Source organism: Pezoporus flaviventris, unplaced genomic scaffold (assembly GCF_033815535.1).
Source record: "Pezoporus flaviventris isolate CSIRO_AGI_PZ_B2104156 unplaced genomic scaffold, CSIRO_AGI_Pfla_v1 ptg000041l, whole genome shotgun sequence".
Classification (NCBI taxonomy): domain Eukaryota; kingdom Metazoa; phylum Chordata; class Aves; order Psittaciformes; family Psittacidae; genus Pezoporus; species Pezoporus flaviventris.
Genome location: NW_026892589.1, coordinates 12,630,975 through 12,643,153, shown reverse-complemented (window position 1 = coordinate 12,643,153; position 12,179 = coordinate 12,630,975). Strand labels below are relative to the sequence as shown.

General features: G+C 46.2%; 1 protein-coding gene across 1 annotated transcript; it reads left to right on the top strand.

The window, feature by feature from the left end:
• Positions 1-976: 976 nt before the first annotated feature.
• On the top strand, positions 977-11,754 carry RHOF (ras homolog family member F, filopodia associated). The gene is made up of 5 exons (XM_061466302.1): positions 977-1,168; positions 1,280-1,367; positions 7,803-7,912; positions 8,622-8,756; positions 10,879-11,754. The coding sequence occupies exons 1-5, from the start codon at positions 1,004-1,006 to the stop codon at positions 11,041-11,043; spliced, it is 663 nt and encodes a 220-aa protein (XP_061322286.1). The 5' UTR covers positions 977-1,003; the 3' UTR covers positions 11,044-11,754.
• Positions 11,755-12,179: the final 425 nt, after the last annotated feature.

Here is a 12,179-nt window from a genome sequence, read left to right as displayed (position 1 = left end):
GGGGTTTCTTGCTATTCCCACAAGCGGCGTTTGAAAACGTTTAAGTGCCAGTTTGGATTTCTTAAGAGCTGGGGGGGTATTTGGGACGGAACCACCGGTAAACCCTGCTAGGCCAGAAACACCCTGTTTTGTGCACTGGCACAAACACAGCATCACTCCCTGACCTCTGTATCAGAGCAAACTGTACCCGGCTGCTGTGGTCCCCGGCCTCCCGTGGTGCAGAACACCAGGCCGGTGCCTGGGGCCACCACGTTTGCAATTAAAATCAAAATGCTCGTTTGTTTTCATCTCTGCTCACCTTGGTGTGGGTGAATGAGCATTGAGCAGAGCTGTTGGTTCCCACTGGAGCAATAAAGGCTGTAGAAAACAAGCAGCAGGTCACCTCCAGTGCCAGCAACAAGATGGGTTTCAGGGGGTACCTCAGGGAGTCTCTGCCTGCTCCCACCATAGCTGGCACTGCACCCCTCAGCATCAGGACTGGGATCTACCGCTGCAGAGGCTGAGGCTGGACCGAAGACGTTCCCTGGTGTAAAACAACATGGTGCTTGAGGTCCAGAAGGGCTCCATGGAGGAATAAATGAGGCTAGAGACTTGGTGCCACAGTTGCTATCCGGGGACGAGCACCCAAGAGTGCGCAACATGGCGGGCGGTGGGCAGCGCGGAGAAGACGTGGCCCAGCGGCCACGGTGTGTGGAGACCTCAGAGGCTCCGCAGGAGAATGGGGCGCGCAGCCCCCGAGGCTCTGAAGGGCGCTGAGGGCTCCTGTGGTGCCCACCGGGGCTGCCCCGCCTCCGCGCCAGGGCCCGCAGGGAGCTCTCAGGCCTTCAGGCCCCGGGGTTGTGCGGGCTGAGGCGGCGGCGGGGCCCTGAGGGGCCGGCGCCCGGGGCAGGACCAATCCCCAGCGGGGCGCGGGCGGTGCCTGCCCGCCCCAGGGCGCTGAGGAGGAGGAGGAGGAGGAGGAGGAGGCGGAGGGGAAGCCGCGTACCCGGCCCCGCTCCGCTCCATGGAGGCGGCCAACGGGGCCGGGCCCGCGGGCTCGGCGGGGGGCTCCCGCGGCAGCGCGGCCGCCCCGTCGGGCAGGAAGGAGGTGAAGGTGGTGATCGTGGGGGACGGCGGCTGCGGGAAGACTTCGCTGCTGATGGTGTACGCCAAGGGCGCCTTCCCTGAGGTGAGCGGGCAGCCCCGCCGCCGGGCCCGGGATGGACGCGGGGCGAGGGGCTGGGGACCGGCCGAGGCGAGTGCTTGTCCCTGAGTAGAGCGGCTTCTCCTCCCTTTGCAGCAATACGCGCCGTCCGTCTTCGAGAAGTACACTACCAGCGTTACGGTGGGCAAGAAGGAGGTCACCCTAAAGCTGTACGACACCGCAGGTGAGGCGGTTTCACATCGCGCTTCCCATTTCCCCCATCCCAGCAGGATGAGGAGGCAGTTTCTGGGAAGGGGCAGTGCTGCGGCATTGGCCTGGGCCTGAGCCCAAACCGAGCCCTTCAGCTAAATAAGCAGAACCTGCTTTTACCGGTGTAAAGTGTTGCTCCTGTGATCGCGTCCCTGTTTGTGTGCCAGCAGCTTTTGTGGTGTCCGCTTAAACCAGGCTGGAAGGCGAAGGCTGTAAAGCTGACCGTGTTTTCAACTTGCTTTTCTACAGGCGTACTTTTAGCATAATACCACAGTTAAACCTGCTGGAGAGTAAAGTACAAACCAAACAACAACCGTTACCTGCTGCATGCAGAAGTGTGCCTCCCAGAAAAAAAGGGGTTGCTTGTCTAAAGGCAGCTCTAGCCAGGGACACATTCATTAACGTAACAACCCTGTTTATTAAGAAAAATAACAACCATATCTGAAGGCATTAAACCCCAGCTCCCAGCTGCAAAGCATAATACAATCAACTAGGAAAGTATTTTAATCTTCTGCCACATGTGATCAGATGGGGAAGGAGGAAAAAGGCTGGTTTGTGTTCAAAAGGCCGCAGCAGTAAAAGTCACTTGAAACTGGTGGTAAATTCAGTTGGGTTCATGTCAGAAAGTTGTGAAACGGTTTGTGTTCAACTTCATTCAAAGTTCCTATCCAGCTGCCCTCCTAAATGAACCCTAAAACTGACATGTGCTCCCTTTCAGTGGAGTGTAAGTCATCGGTTTCAGTTCAAGGCTGTGGAGTTGTTACAGATTTACACCAAGACAAACACAAACTGAGTGCAGTCCGTGTTCATTTCTAACAGTAGTAAAGCACACTTACCTTCTTGTGTGTTGTACATATCTGAATAGTTTCGAATCTGAAAATGAATTTTATTGCTGATCTTTACTGTGGTAGAGTAAGATCCTAAGCACCCATTTTGCCAGTGCATCTTCTTGTGTGAATGTTGCTGTTCTCGTGTCCAGTGTTTTTGATAATGTAGTTTCTACTGAATGGCAAGGCTTTTGTGTTGGAAAAGAGAAGGGCTGAAATCTACTGTGAGCAACCAGAGAGGGATTTCCTTAATACAGCATGTTGGCACAAAGGACTTACCACAGTGACGTTGCTGAGTTCTTGTGTTTGCTCTCTGTCAGTGTGGAATTCTTCCCTGTCACGCAGTACTTGACACTTGGCCGCCTCTCATTTAAAATCACCGTGCTTCCGCTTCTGACATTTGCCTTTGGAGTCTCTTCCAGGCTCCAAGGAACATGGGCTGGATCCAGAAGTGGCGGTAGGTCGGGCAGGTTCAGTGTTGCAGCACTGACCTCTCGCAAGCCTGACGTAAGAGCCCAGCTCCTTGCGTCAGGCAGAGTTTAGCCCTGCCTAACTGCTTTCCATCCCTCATCTGGAAACCCTGAAACCAACATGTTTCACCACCCAAAAGGGTGTCATTGCCACCAGGTGACAAGTTGCTAGAGGCTGCTGACACTTGCCTCCTCCCTTCCTGTCAAGTTCCCTTTTGCTTTGCATGAGACACATCAAGATTATCAGGTGCAAAGAAAGGGGGGACATCGCCACCTTAGTTGAGGCATTTGCTTGGGAGGAGGAAAGACTTGGATTTTGTTTCTGTTTCAAAGTTAAGAGTTTCCATTTCTTGCTGTGCTCGATAAAGGCAAAGGCATTGAAAGGCAAATGAAGTGACGTAGCTTTATGTTACAGGCCTGCCATACTCTGTAATTCAAGCAGCTTTTCATCCTCTTTCTGAAGCTGTCAGACTAGAGGAAGAACTCACTTAAGCACACATTTTAATCCCATCCTATTTTTAATAACACAAAACTGATGCTGAGTTCCTTACGGCTTAGACTAGGACCAAGAGTTGTGTCCTGTCCTCAAAGCTCAAATAGTGCAGTAAGAGAAGAGCAAGGAGAGCGTCCAGTTCAGGAAACAAGAGCTCCTATCCCTCTGCCCCATGGATGCAGCATGGGAGATACAGTTTTGGAGTCGGTGTTCCACGACGTTGTCTTGCTTCTGTCGTATCATGCACCAACAGCTCATTCAATTCCTCTTTCAGCTGGGGGATGATGCTCTGGGGTGGGTGCAAAGCACAAAATGTAGCTTAAAGAGGAGTCTAAACATACAACTTACTACAGGAAGTACCGTGGTTTAACAGTGCAGCATATCACCCGTATTTTGTGAATCATCTTTGGACTTACGGAGCTGTTTGAGTTGGTCTTGCTCTTTAAAACATGCTTGTGTTTTGCTTCTCAGTCTGAAGGGTTCCAAATCATTCAACTATAAAATCACTGAAATCGGATCAAAAGGATGTAAAATCCTTTCTGAGGGGAAGGGCTTCAGCAAAGTGCCATGTAGCAGTGCAGAGAGGGCAACGCTGTTCTATAAAGTCACTACATCTTCATGAAGCACCCACTGCAGAAAGGACTTTGATATTTTTAGGATCTTGCTAGGAGCAACACCAGAGAGTTGCATGCACTTCAGCATCAGAAGAAAGTAAAGGACAGGTGCAGTTAATAGGTTAGTCTAAAATACACTAGAGTACCAACAAATGAAGTTAATAAGTTAGTCTAAAATATACTGGAATAACATTTTTGGTGAGACTTTTGTACTATGCTGCTCTGTCTTCCGCATCAGACACCTCTTGCTATTGCAGGAAGTTGGTGGCATACATATGCAACGCATAAAGGCTTTGTAACATCACTTGTCTCATCTGCAACCAGGCTTTGCAGCTGCTTATTCAGTTAAAAGTTTCCATTTCTTGCTGTGCTCAATAGAAGCAAAGGCATTGAAAGGCAAATTAACTACTAAGGGAGATGCTTTAGCTGCAGTTCAGTCACAAGGTTCAATTTCTGATGGTGTTCAGCACAGGACTTACTCAGACCAAAGAAAAGAGCTCAGCTGGGGAGGAAGCAATGCCTCATCATTGTGGGTGCTGACTCTGACTGCCAGGAAGCACACTCCAGTGGGGTTTTTCAGGTCTGTAATGACACATGCACAGCACTCTGGGGCCTTACAAGACATTCTAGAAGCCAGTATATGCAAGAATAACTTTCCTTAACTTTGAGAGTGTACCTGAAGAATACAGCCCCAACTTCTTAACTGAAGTGTTCGCTCCACACCCAAAATACACTCCTCTGGTTTTATTCTTGCCAAAAATGACTGTTTCCCATTTCTTTTTTGAACTGAGTAGTGAAAAATACATAGCTGGCAAGCTTATAACCATGGTATTCCCATGGAGCCTGCAGAATTAACAATCCAAAGAGAACTGGGTGCATTTCTGTGTGCCTCTGAGGGCTCAACATTGCACAGTTTCATGTCAGTCCTAAACCATGAGTGTGGAGTGTTACAGACAACACATGGCCATGCATAGGAAGTGGTCAGGTGTACGGGACAGGGTGGCAGGATATTACATTCTTCCTTACCCCCGGCAATTGGTGGCAACGCGCAGCACTCTTGCATGTACTGGTAGGTTCCTAGGCTTGCAAGTCTTGACTTCACCATTTACCCTCTCCTGTCGGGGTGCTGAGCTCCCTTATGGATTGAGCAACACACAGCCTAGCACTTCTTTGGTACTAAATTGCTGAAGGGGTGAGGAAGAGCAGACAGAGGCGAACATGAGATGCACGAGATGGAGACTTGTGGTTTCACTTCTTCTCCCATTCAACTTCAACCACCTCCTGAGCCCCCACCCCACCACAGGGCCTGACTGCATTATGTGGGTTGTGCAGCATGCACAGAGCCATGCAGGAGTGTGATCTCTGCAAAGAATTAACCAATTGTAGATTAATTCAGCTGGATGGGGTTTTCTCTTTAAAAGAAAACACCAAACATGGTCTCTGATGCTACAATGAATTGAGGAAAGCAAAGGAGAGTCACAGCTATGCTCACACAGAGGGATACATTTAACCAGTTCTTCCACAGCATGCTTTTTGTTAATTGGGGAAAGAAAGCAGCTACCTGTGCTTGAGGGAGCACACTTGGGGGCTTTGCACACACAGTCAGTTACTGCTTAGATTCAGCCCTGTTCCTTCATTGTCAAACTCTTCCAGCAGAAGACCTAAATCTGTGCCAAATTAGCTCTGACCACAGACTGAGCAGCTTTACAGAGAAAAAGTCTCCCGGGCCCTTTCTTGCATTTCATCAGCAGCACTTAAGGGCAGGGGGTGAAAGGGATTGTTTTCAGTGAGAGGGATGTCGATGTTTAGACACAGCTTGATCTGGGTCCTGTTACATCCTCAGCAGCTGAGGAACTGCATCTGAGCTCTTAAATAGCTTCCTCTCCTTCCAAGTGGGCACCACAATCATCTATCCATAATACAAGTTAAGCAATTACCACCTAACCTTCCCCCTGTGGTCTCTGCACTCTACCTTGTTCTGTGCTCTGTACTTGAAATTCCGAATGTACATGGAGGTGCATTTTACACACCAGCATTTCCTGATGCGTGTATCTCCTCAGTTTGCTTAAAAAGAAGATAATTGCACAGCTGGTTTGAACATGAAGGTGCAGTTCACTGAGGCATAGTTAGTTTTTGGCTTGCAATACAGCATATTTGTGTCACATCACTGAAAACACCTCTTCTGTTAATCCTGGCCAGAGTATTAACATAGCTGTATGTTCTGATTCCAAGCAAACATGTTTCTTCCAAGGGGACAGTGCTGTCTGTCTCACAAATGGCGAGCAATAACTTGGAGGTCCTTGTGATTTTAAAAGGTACATTGGTAGAAGCTGAGGGGCATGAACTTGAACAGGGAAAATCATACAGAACACATAGCACTAGAGGAAGTCTGTGGCACCCGATGCATTTAATGCATTTAAAGGATTATCAGCAACAAAATGGTAAATCAGCTGCAAACAAGTAGGTGGATTGAAGAGAATAAGAAGGGCTGAACAGTACAGTCTTTGCTCTGAATGTTTCTACAACATGGATAATATTGTCAATTGTCTATTATTTCTGGATTAAACCTTGAGGGATCAATCCTTCTTTGTTCTGCACCTTGCCTACAGAACACATTGCTCTTGCAGAAGCTCAAATGTGAAGTAGTCCAAACCTAAGATTTCTGGTTTACAAACACCTCAGGCAAACTGAGTAATGGCTTGGTCAGTAGGGATTGCCTTGTAATAACCAGTACCTCAATCCATCATTTAAATGAAGGAGGGGATCAAAATAGTGTAGAATTATTGGCTTTGCGATATCTGCAATCCTTCAGTTTGCAGCTGGAGACAAGCACGTTGGCCAGAGTAATGGGTATGTGACTGGGCAAGGAATAATTCATATAAAGTTGGGGGCACGCTGGAATTTTCAGCATCCCTTCATTTGAAATGCCAATACAAAGATTTGAGATGTGTAACTTCCCTGTAGGGCAGTTTCTAGGCTGTGTGTTCACTGTGGTGATTGAGGGAGGGAATAGCAATCCCAGTTCTTGTTTTGGAGTTCTGGTGCATCACAGAGACATACCTGATTACAAGGGTAGCATTCAGATGGCAAATAGATCTACAGACTGCTTAAGTCACGGTGTCTTCCTGAAGTCTCTGAAGAAAATCCACGTGTAAAAGACTGTGGATTTTTTCATGAGCTGGCAGCTTTATCTGGCAATTATTTCTTTCTTAATCTCTCAGAGCAAGATACCTTCAGATCTCAGTGTGGTGATTACTGCTAAGTCATCTGTACAGCGAGGGGAAGAGTATGGGTCTGAAGCAAATTAGCTTCCTCATCAGATCATGTGCTAGAATAGCCCTAATCAGACAAATCCTCTCCTTTTCCAGAATTCAGAGCATCCCTAAGCTCTGCTGTGTAGTCCTGGCTTCACAGACCAGTTAAGCCTGGCTCCTGTTGCAGCATGTTGAGCAGTAGTGCTGCTTCCTCTCAGCTCACTGGGCTGGGAAAAGTAAGTTTGCCACTAAGGGTTTTACTTCAGCATTTGTGTCTAGCAAACATGGTGTTTCTTCTCCTCACAGCATCATGTGTGCAAATGATATATTAGGGAGGACAAAGTCACTGCCAAATTGCAAATGTTTTAATCGATAACTGTCAAATTCCTCTTACTGATCCTGCTTGTGAGCAGCCACTTGGCACTCGGCGGTTGGAACTGCTTTGAAGTACTTAGCAGGCTTTTTATTCTAACTTGCCAAGGACATGCTTTATTTCCTAAGGCATCGCTTTTGTCAGTGAAGGGGAATCTCCTGCATGTCACAGAATCGATAGGGTTGGAAGGGGCCTCTGGAGATCAGCTAGTCCAACCCTGTGCTGAGGGAAGGTGTTTTACAAGAATGGAAAACCTGCAGTCTCTGCAATTACAGTCTCATTATTCTTGATCTCAAGTATGTATCTTTACCTATTCCCATCATATGGCTCGTTAAGGACAGAGATTTTTTTCTATCCAAAACATTCTCTGTGTTCCAGGGCAGGAGGACTACGATCGGCTCCGACCCCTTTCCTACCAGAACACCAACGTTGTGTTGATTTGCTACGATGTGATGAACCCCACTAGCTACGATAACGTGGCAGCCAAGGCAAGAGGCTTTTGTAATTGCTTCAACCTTTTAAATTAATTGCATAGGCCTGATACAGGACAAGATGTTAGATTAAAACAGCCAGTGCTTTTAGTGTCCTGGACCCTGGGCATGTGGATGCACTCGCCACACACTGAGCTGCAGGGTCACAGAGCTCACACCTGGAGCTCAGAACTGGGATTCTGCAGTACACCAACAAGTACACCAGTGGTGAAATCACAGCTTTATCCGTTCCATCTGTATTGATGCCACACAACCAGCACTGCACACAAGCAGTTTAGATTCCATCCCATGCACGCTTAGCTACAGCACAGAGATGTAAGCAACCCCTTGTCTGTACTGGGATTTCTGTAATTCCCCAAAGTAGAAATTAGTGCCCCTGTACATGACACCAGCAAAACAAAGCAAGACTTGGCCCAAATTCTGCTCTTAAATATGACTAATAGGAGCTCTTCTGAACTTAAACAGATGTTAAATAAGCACTTTGGTATAATAAAAGATGCCACCTATATTTTAGAAAGCAACTGACTTTGGGTAGGACTTTTACATGTTTGTAGAATGTAAATAGCATGTGTTGGGTCCCTGCCACTACCTGAACAGCTTCCAAAACACTGAGATTGCAACATACAATAAATGTCCCTTGGCTTTATTATTTTCATTTGAAGCAAGAAAGAAGACAGCTGTAAAGTCTTTGTCTTTCTACCATCAGTGGTACCCTGAAGTGAATCACTTCTGCCGCGGTGTCCCGCTCGTGCTGATCGGCTGCAAGACAGACCTTCGCAAAGACAAGGAACTGCTGCGCAAGCTCAGGGCTTCCAAGCAGGAACCCATTACTTACAACCAGGTCAGTACAAGTGCGCTTAAAATGGTGTTCTCTTTGCAAGAGATGAAGCACAGTTACACTTCAATAGCATCGTTCCTCACAAGTAGAGTCACAGGTATTCCAGAATTAGATGCTCACAGCATCCAGATAAAGGAATTACTGACAGCACTAAGAGGGGTTTCTGGAAGTTGTTTCTGGAAGTGGCCAAATCACCACTCATTTTTAGTACCAAAGTTAAGAGAAGTTGAAGAGTGTTTTGCATATGTTGGGGTGTCTGAAAGGACACTACTGGCTACTCCTTCTATGCTCTTTACATCTCCTTGTTTCCTTTCACAGCTGGGTTATTACTGCTACAGATTTTTAAGCCTTGATGAGTTTGTTGGACTCCCTTCATGATTTTTATGAGCATACATTGCTCCTATGATTCGTACTTTGATCAGGATTGTGATAAAGAATGGAGATGCCAGGATACAGGCTACAGAATTAAAAACACTTCTGGAAAAAAAGTTTTGCAAACCCTATTTAAAAATAAATCCTTTCAAGGACAATAGCAACAACATCTGCAAGGCTTCTCTAATGTAAGAGGCTTTTCTTTAAAGTGATCCTAAAAATACCTACATATTATCAAATGTTTTCAATTTAAGTATTCTGAAGCACTGTTACATCACTGACATGGCTGTCCTAAGTACAGGAGAAACAGTGATGGAACAGCTTGTTCCATGTCACATGGGCCCTTTCAGCTCATCTCCTACCTTGTTTAAACAACAAAGCTATCTTCTCCTCTCATCTCATCTCAAAGAGCAGCAGCTTCCAAACTGCTCGAGACGCAAGTCCAGGGAACAAGGTTAACTGCAACGAGACCTTGATTGAATCGCTGCTTTTTCTAAGCAGCATGAAAAGAAACTGCAATTGCATCACCACTAAAGTACATGGGGACATTCAGCTTGTCTTCCTTGCACTCAAGATGAGATGCCCATCTTGTTGCTTTGTGAACAGCTGCTCCCTCATTTGCGTTATTAACTCACATCACCCTCACGTGTGAGGCTGAGGACAAGCAACAGACACTTTAGGCAAGTCTTCTGGGGCCTCATGCGATCAAATCCCAGGGCCCACAAGATGTACAAACTTATCTCCTATGTGAACCCTCCCACTTGGTTTTTCTCCCCTTAAATATACACTACCTCAGTCTTTTACAGCTGGTGGCATCTTGAGTCATGCAAAGGGATGCTTCCAGTGCCAGGCCCAGAGGAGCTGAACAGTATCTGCCAGCACTGCAGCTTGTGAACCACTGGAAGGAAACAAACTTCACTTAAATACGATGAAGAAAAACTCCCCTATGGAACCCTGAGTGCTCAAGTGACCCCACTCCCAGGGCTTATAATGAATAAATACAGAGTTTGTGAGCTGTGGGTTGCAGACCTGAAATTCCCACTCTAAGGCTCATAAGCATTCAGAAGTGGGGGCTGACTGCAATGACAAAAGGATCACAAGCAAAGTAAGAAGCCATTGTCTTACATCTGTGCTGATTTCACACTCCAGGATTGCATGCAAGTGTTTCAGATTCTGGCCTGTTCCCATTGCATGCACTGGGGTGAGGTTGAGAAATGCTATAAAGACACCCATTTACATATATGAGGATTTTGGCTGAGCTCTTGTGATGCTCCAAAGCCAAAGCTGGGGTTCTTGCAATTGCACCAGCAAAGAAGGCAAGACATTGGTCTACATTCAGCTCTTGCATGTGACACTCATTACTAAAGGTGACATCACATAACAGTTAAGGTCAGGCCTGAAGAAACATTGCTGTGCAGACATCTTATCCTCACGAGTATCTACCTCAGCATTTCTTTTAAACAGATTTAACACTGAGAATGTTTTTACACTATCAGCAGTCTGTATCTTAGTCTCTAATGCACTGAACTTAGGCCAGGCTCTGGATCAACACAGGGGGGGGAAAAATGGTTCATTTAACAGTGCCTCAGTTTATTACCAATGCCACTTACACTCTTAATATTATACTTAGAGGCAGCTTCTTTCTTCCCGAGCTCATGGTATGATGTACAAAATAACCCCCTTTCATTCCCACCTCATATCCCTTCTCTCATACATTGGCTTTACATCTTCTCTTACCTTTTGTGCTCTGCAGGGGGAAGCCGCCTGTCAGCAGATTCACGCAGAAATTTACCTGGAGTGCTCAGCCAAGTGTCGGGAAAACATCGAAAACGTTTTTAAAGAAGCCACCACCATTGCACTGAACACCCTGAAAAAAGCCAAGAGGCAAAAGAACCAGCGAGTGTGCTCGGTGTTATGATCCGGACAGTAGGAGAGCACTGACTGCACCACAGCCGAGCCATTCAGGTTTAGAAACAGTCCGACGTTAAAGGCTGGGGTTTTAATCACACGTTTATGTTTCTAGAACAATTTTTATATTCAATTTTAATTATTTTTACTATTTTTGCACTTTTGTGGCACTGCTCTCACCAGCTTTTCAAAGCTCTTCATCCAGTTTAACTGATGCAGTGTGCCTTTGTCCACCTGGCTTTTGCTCCTGACTGCAGCCAACCACTAGTCAGGTCTTGGACTCGCTATTTCAATTGCAATGAAAAGCAACTGCTAGTGTGTGAGTTAATCAGGGGGGTGGTTTTAACTCTGCAAAATAATTGTGCCATGTTTTAGCTACAATTTACTGTCTTTTCCAAGGAGAAAAGCCACATCTTTTAGAAGTGATGCTAGAGCAGCTCTGATGATAAAGAGATGAAGTTCTGTCTTAACTTTTTGATGGAGCATCCACTACTCACCTGTGCTGCTGGGCCAGCTTTACAGAGCTGCACCCTGAGAGGTCTCCTTACAAGACCTGCTGCTGCAATGGAAAGTGGCATTTACCAGTGGAGATGCACTGGTTGCTCCAGTTCAGAAATGGAATATCGTGGAAAATAATTTACAGTTAGAATTGGTCTAAGCAGCTATTTTATAATGTAAAGTTAGTTTTACAGTAAACTTGCATAGCTTATTTAATACATCACAGATGAAAATACTGGTGCATTCTATGAGAAATACTTAACTCATGTTTGTTACCTGGTGAAATCTCTCCTGCTGTAAATTAAACTTTTCCCTTTTGTGATGAAGTTGGTGTTTAAGGAGGAGGGATGGTCCCACTGCACAACCTCGTGTATGTACCTCAGACCTCCTGGTTCTTTTGCACATCCCATGCAGTGAGAGCTCATAATTTCAGGAGCAATCACTGTTTTATAACCACCATAAACCAAACCTGCGAGGGGGAAGGAGGTTTCTGCAGTACAGGTGTTGCTGAAAGATAAGGTCAACTACATCCCATCCTAAGGGAAAATGCATAGGATTCATGGAAAGGTGATAAAGCTTTTGGCAAAAGGTTGTAAGTGGTGCATGCCAGGAGTCTATTATTAAACATTACACATAGAGCCTGGTAAC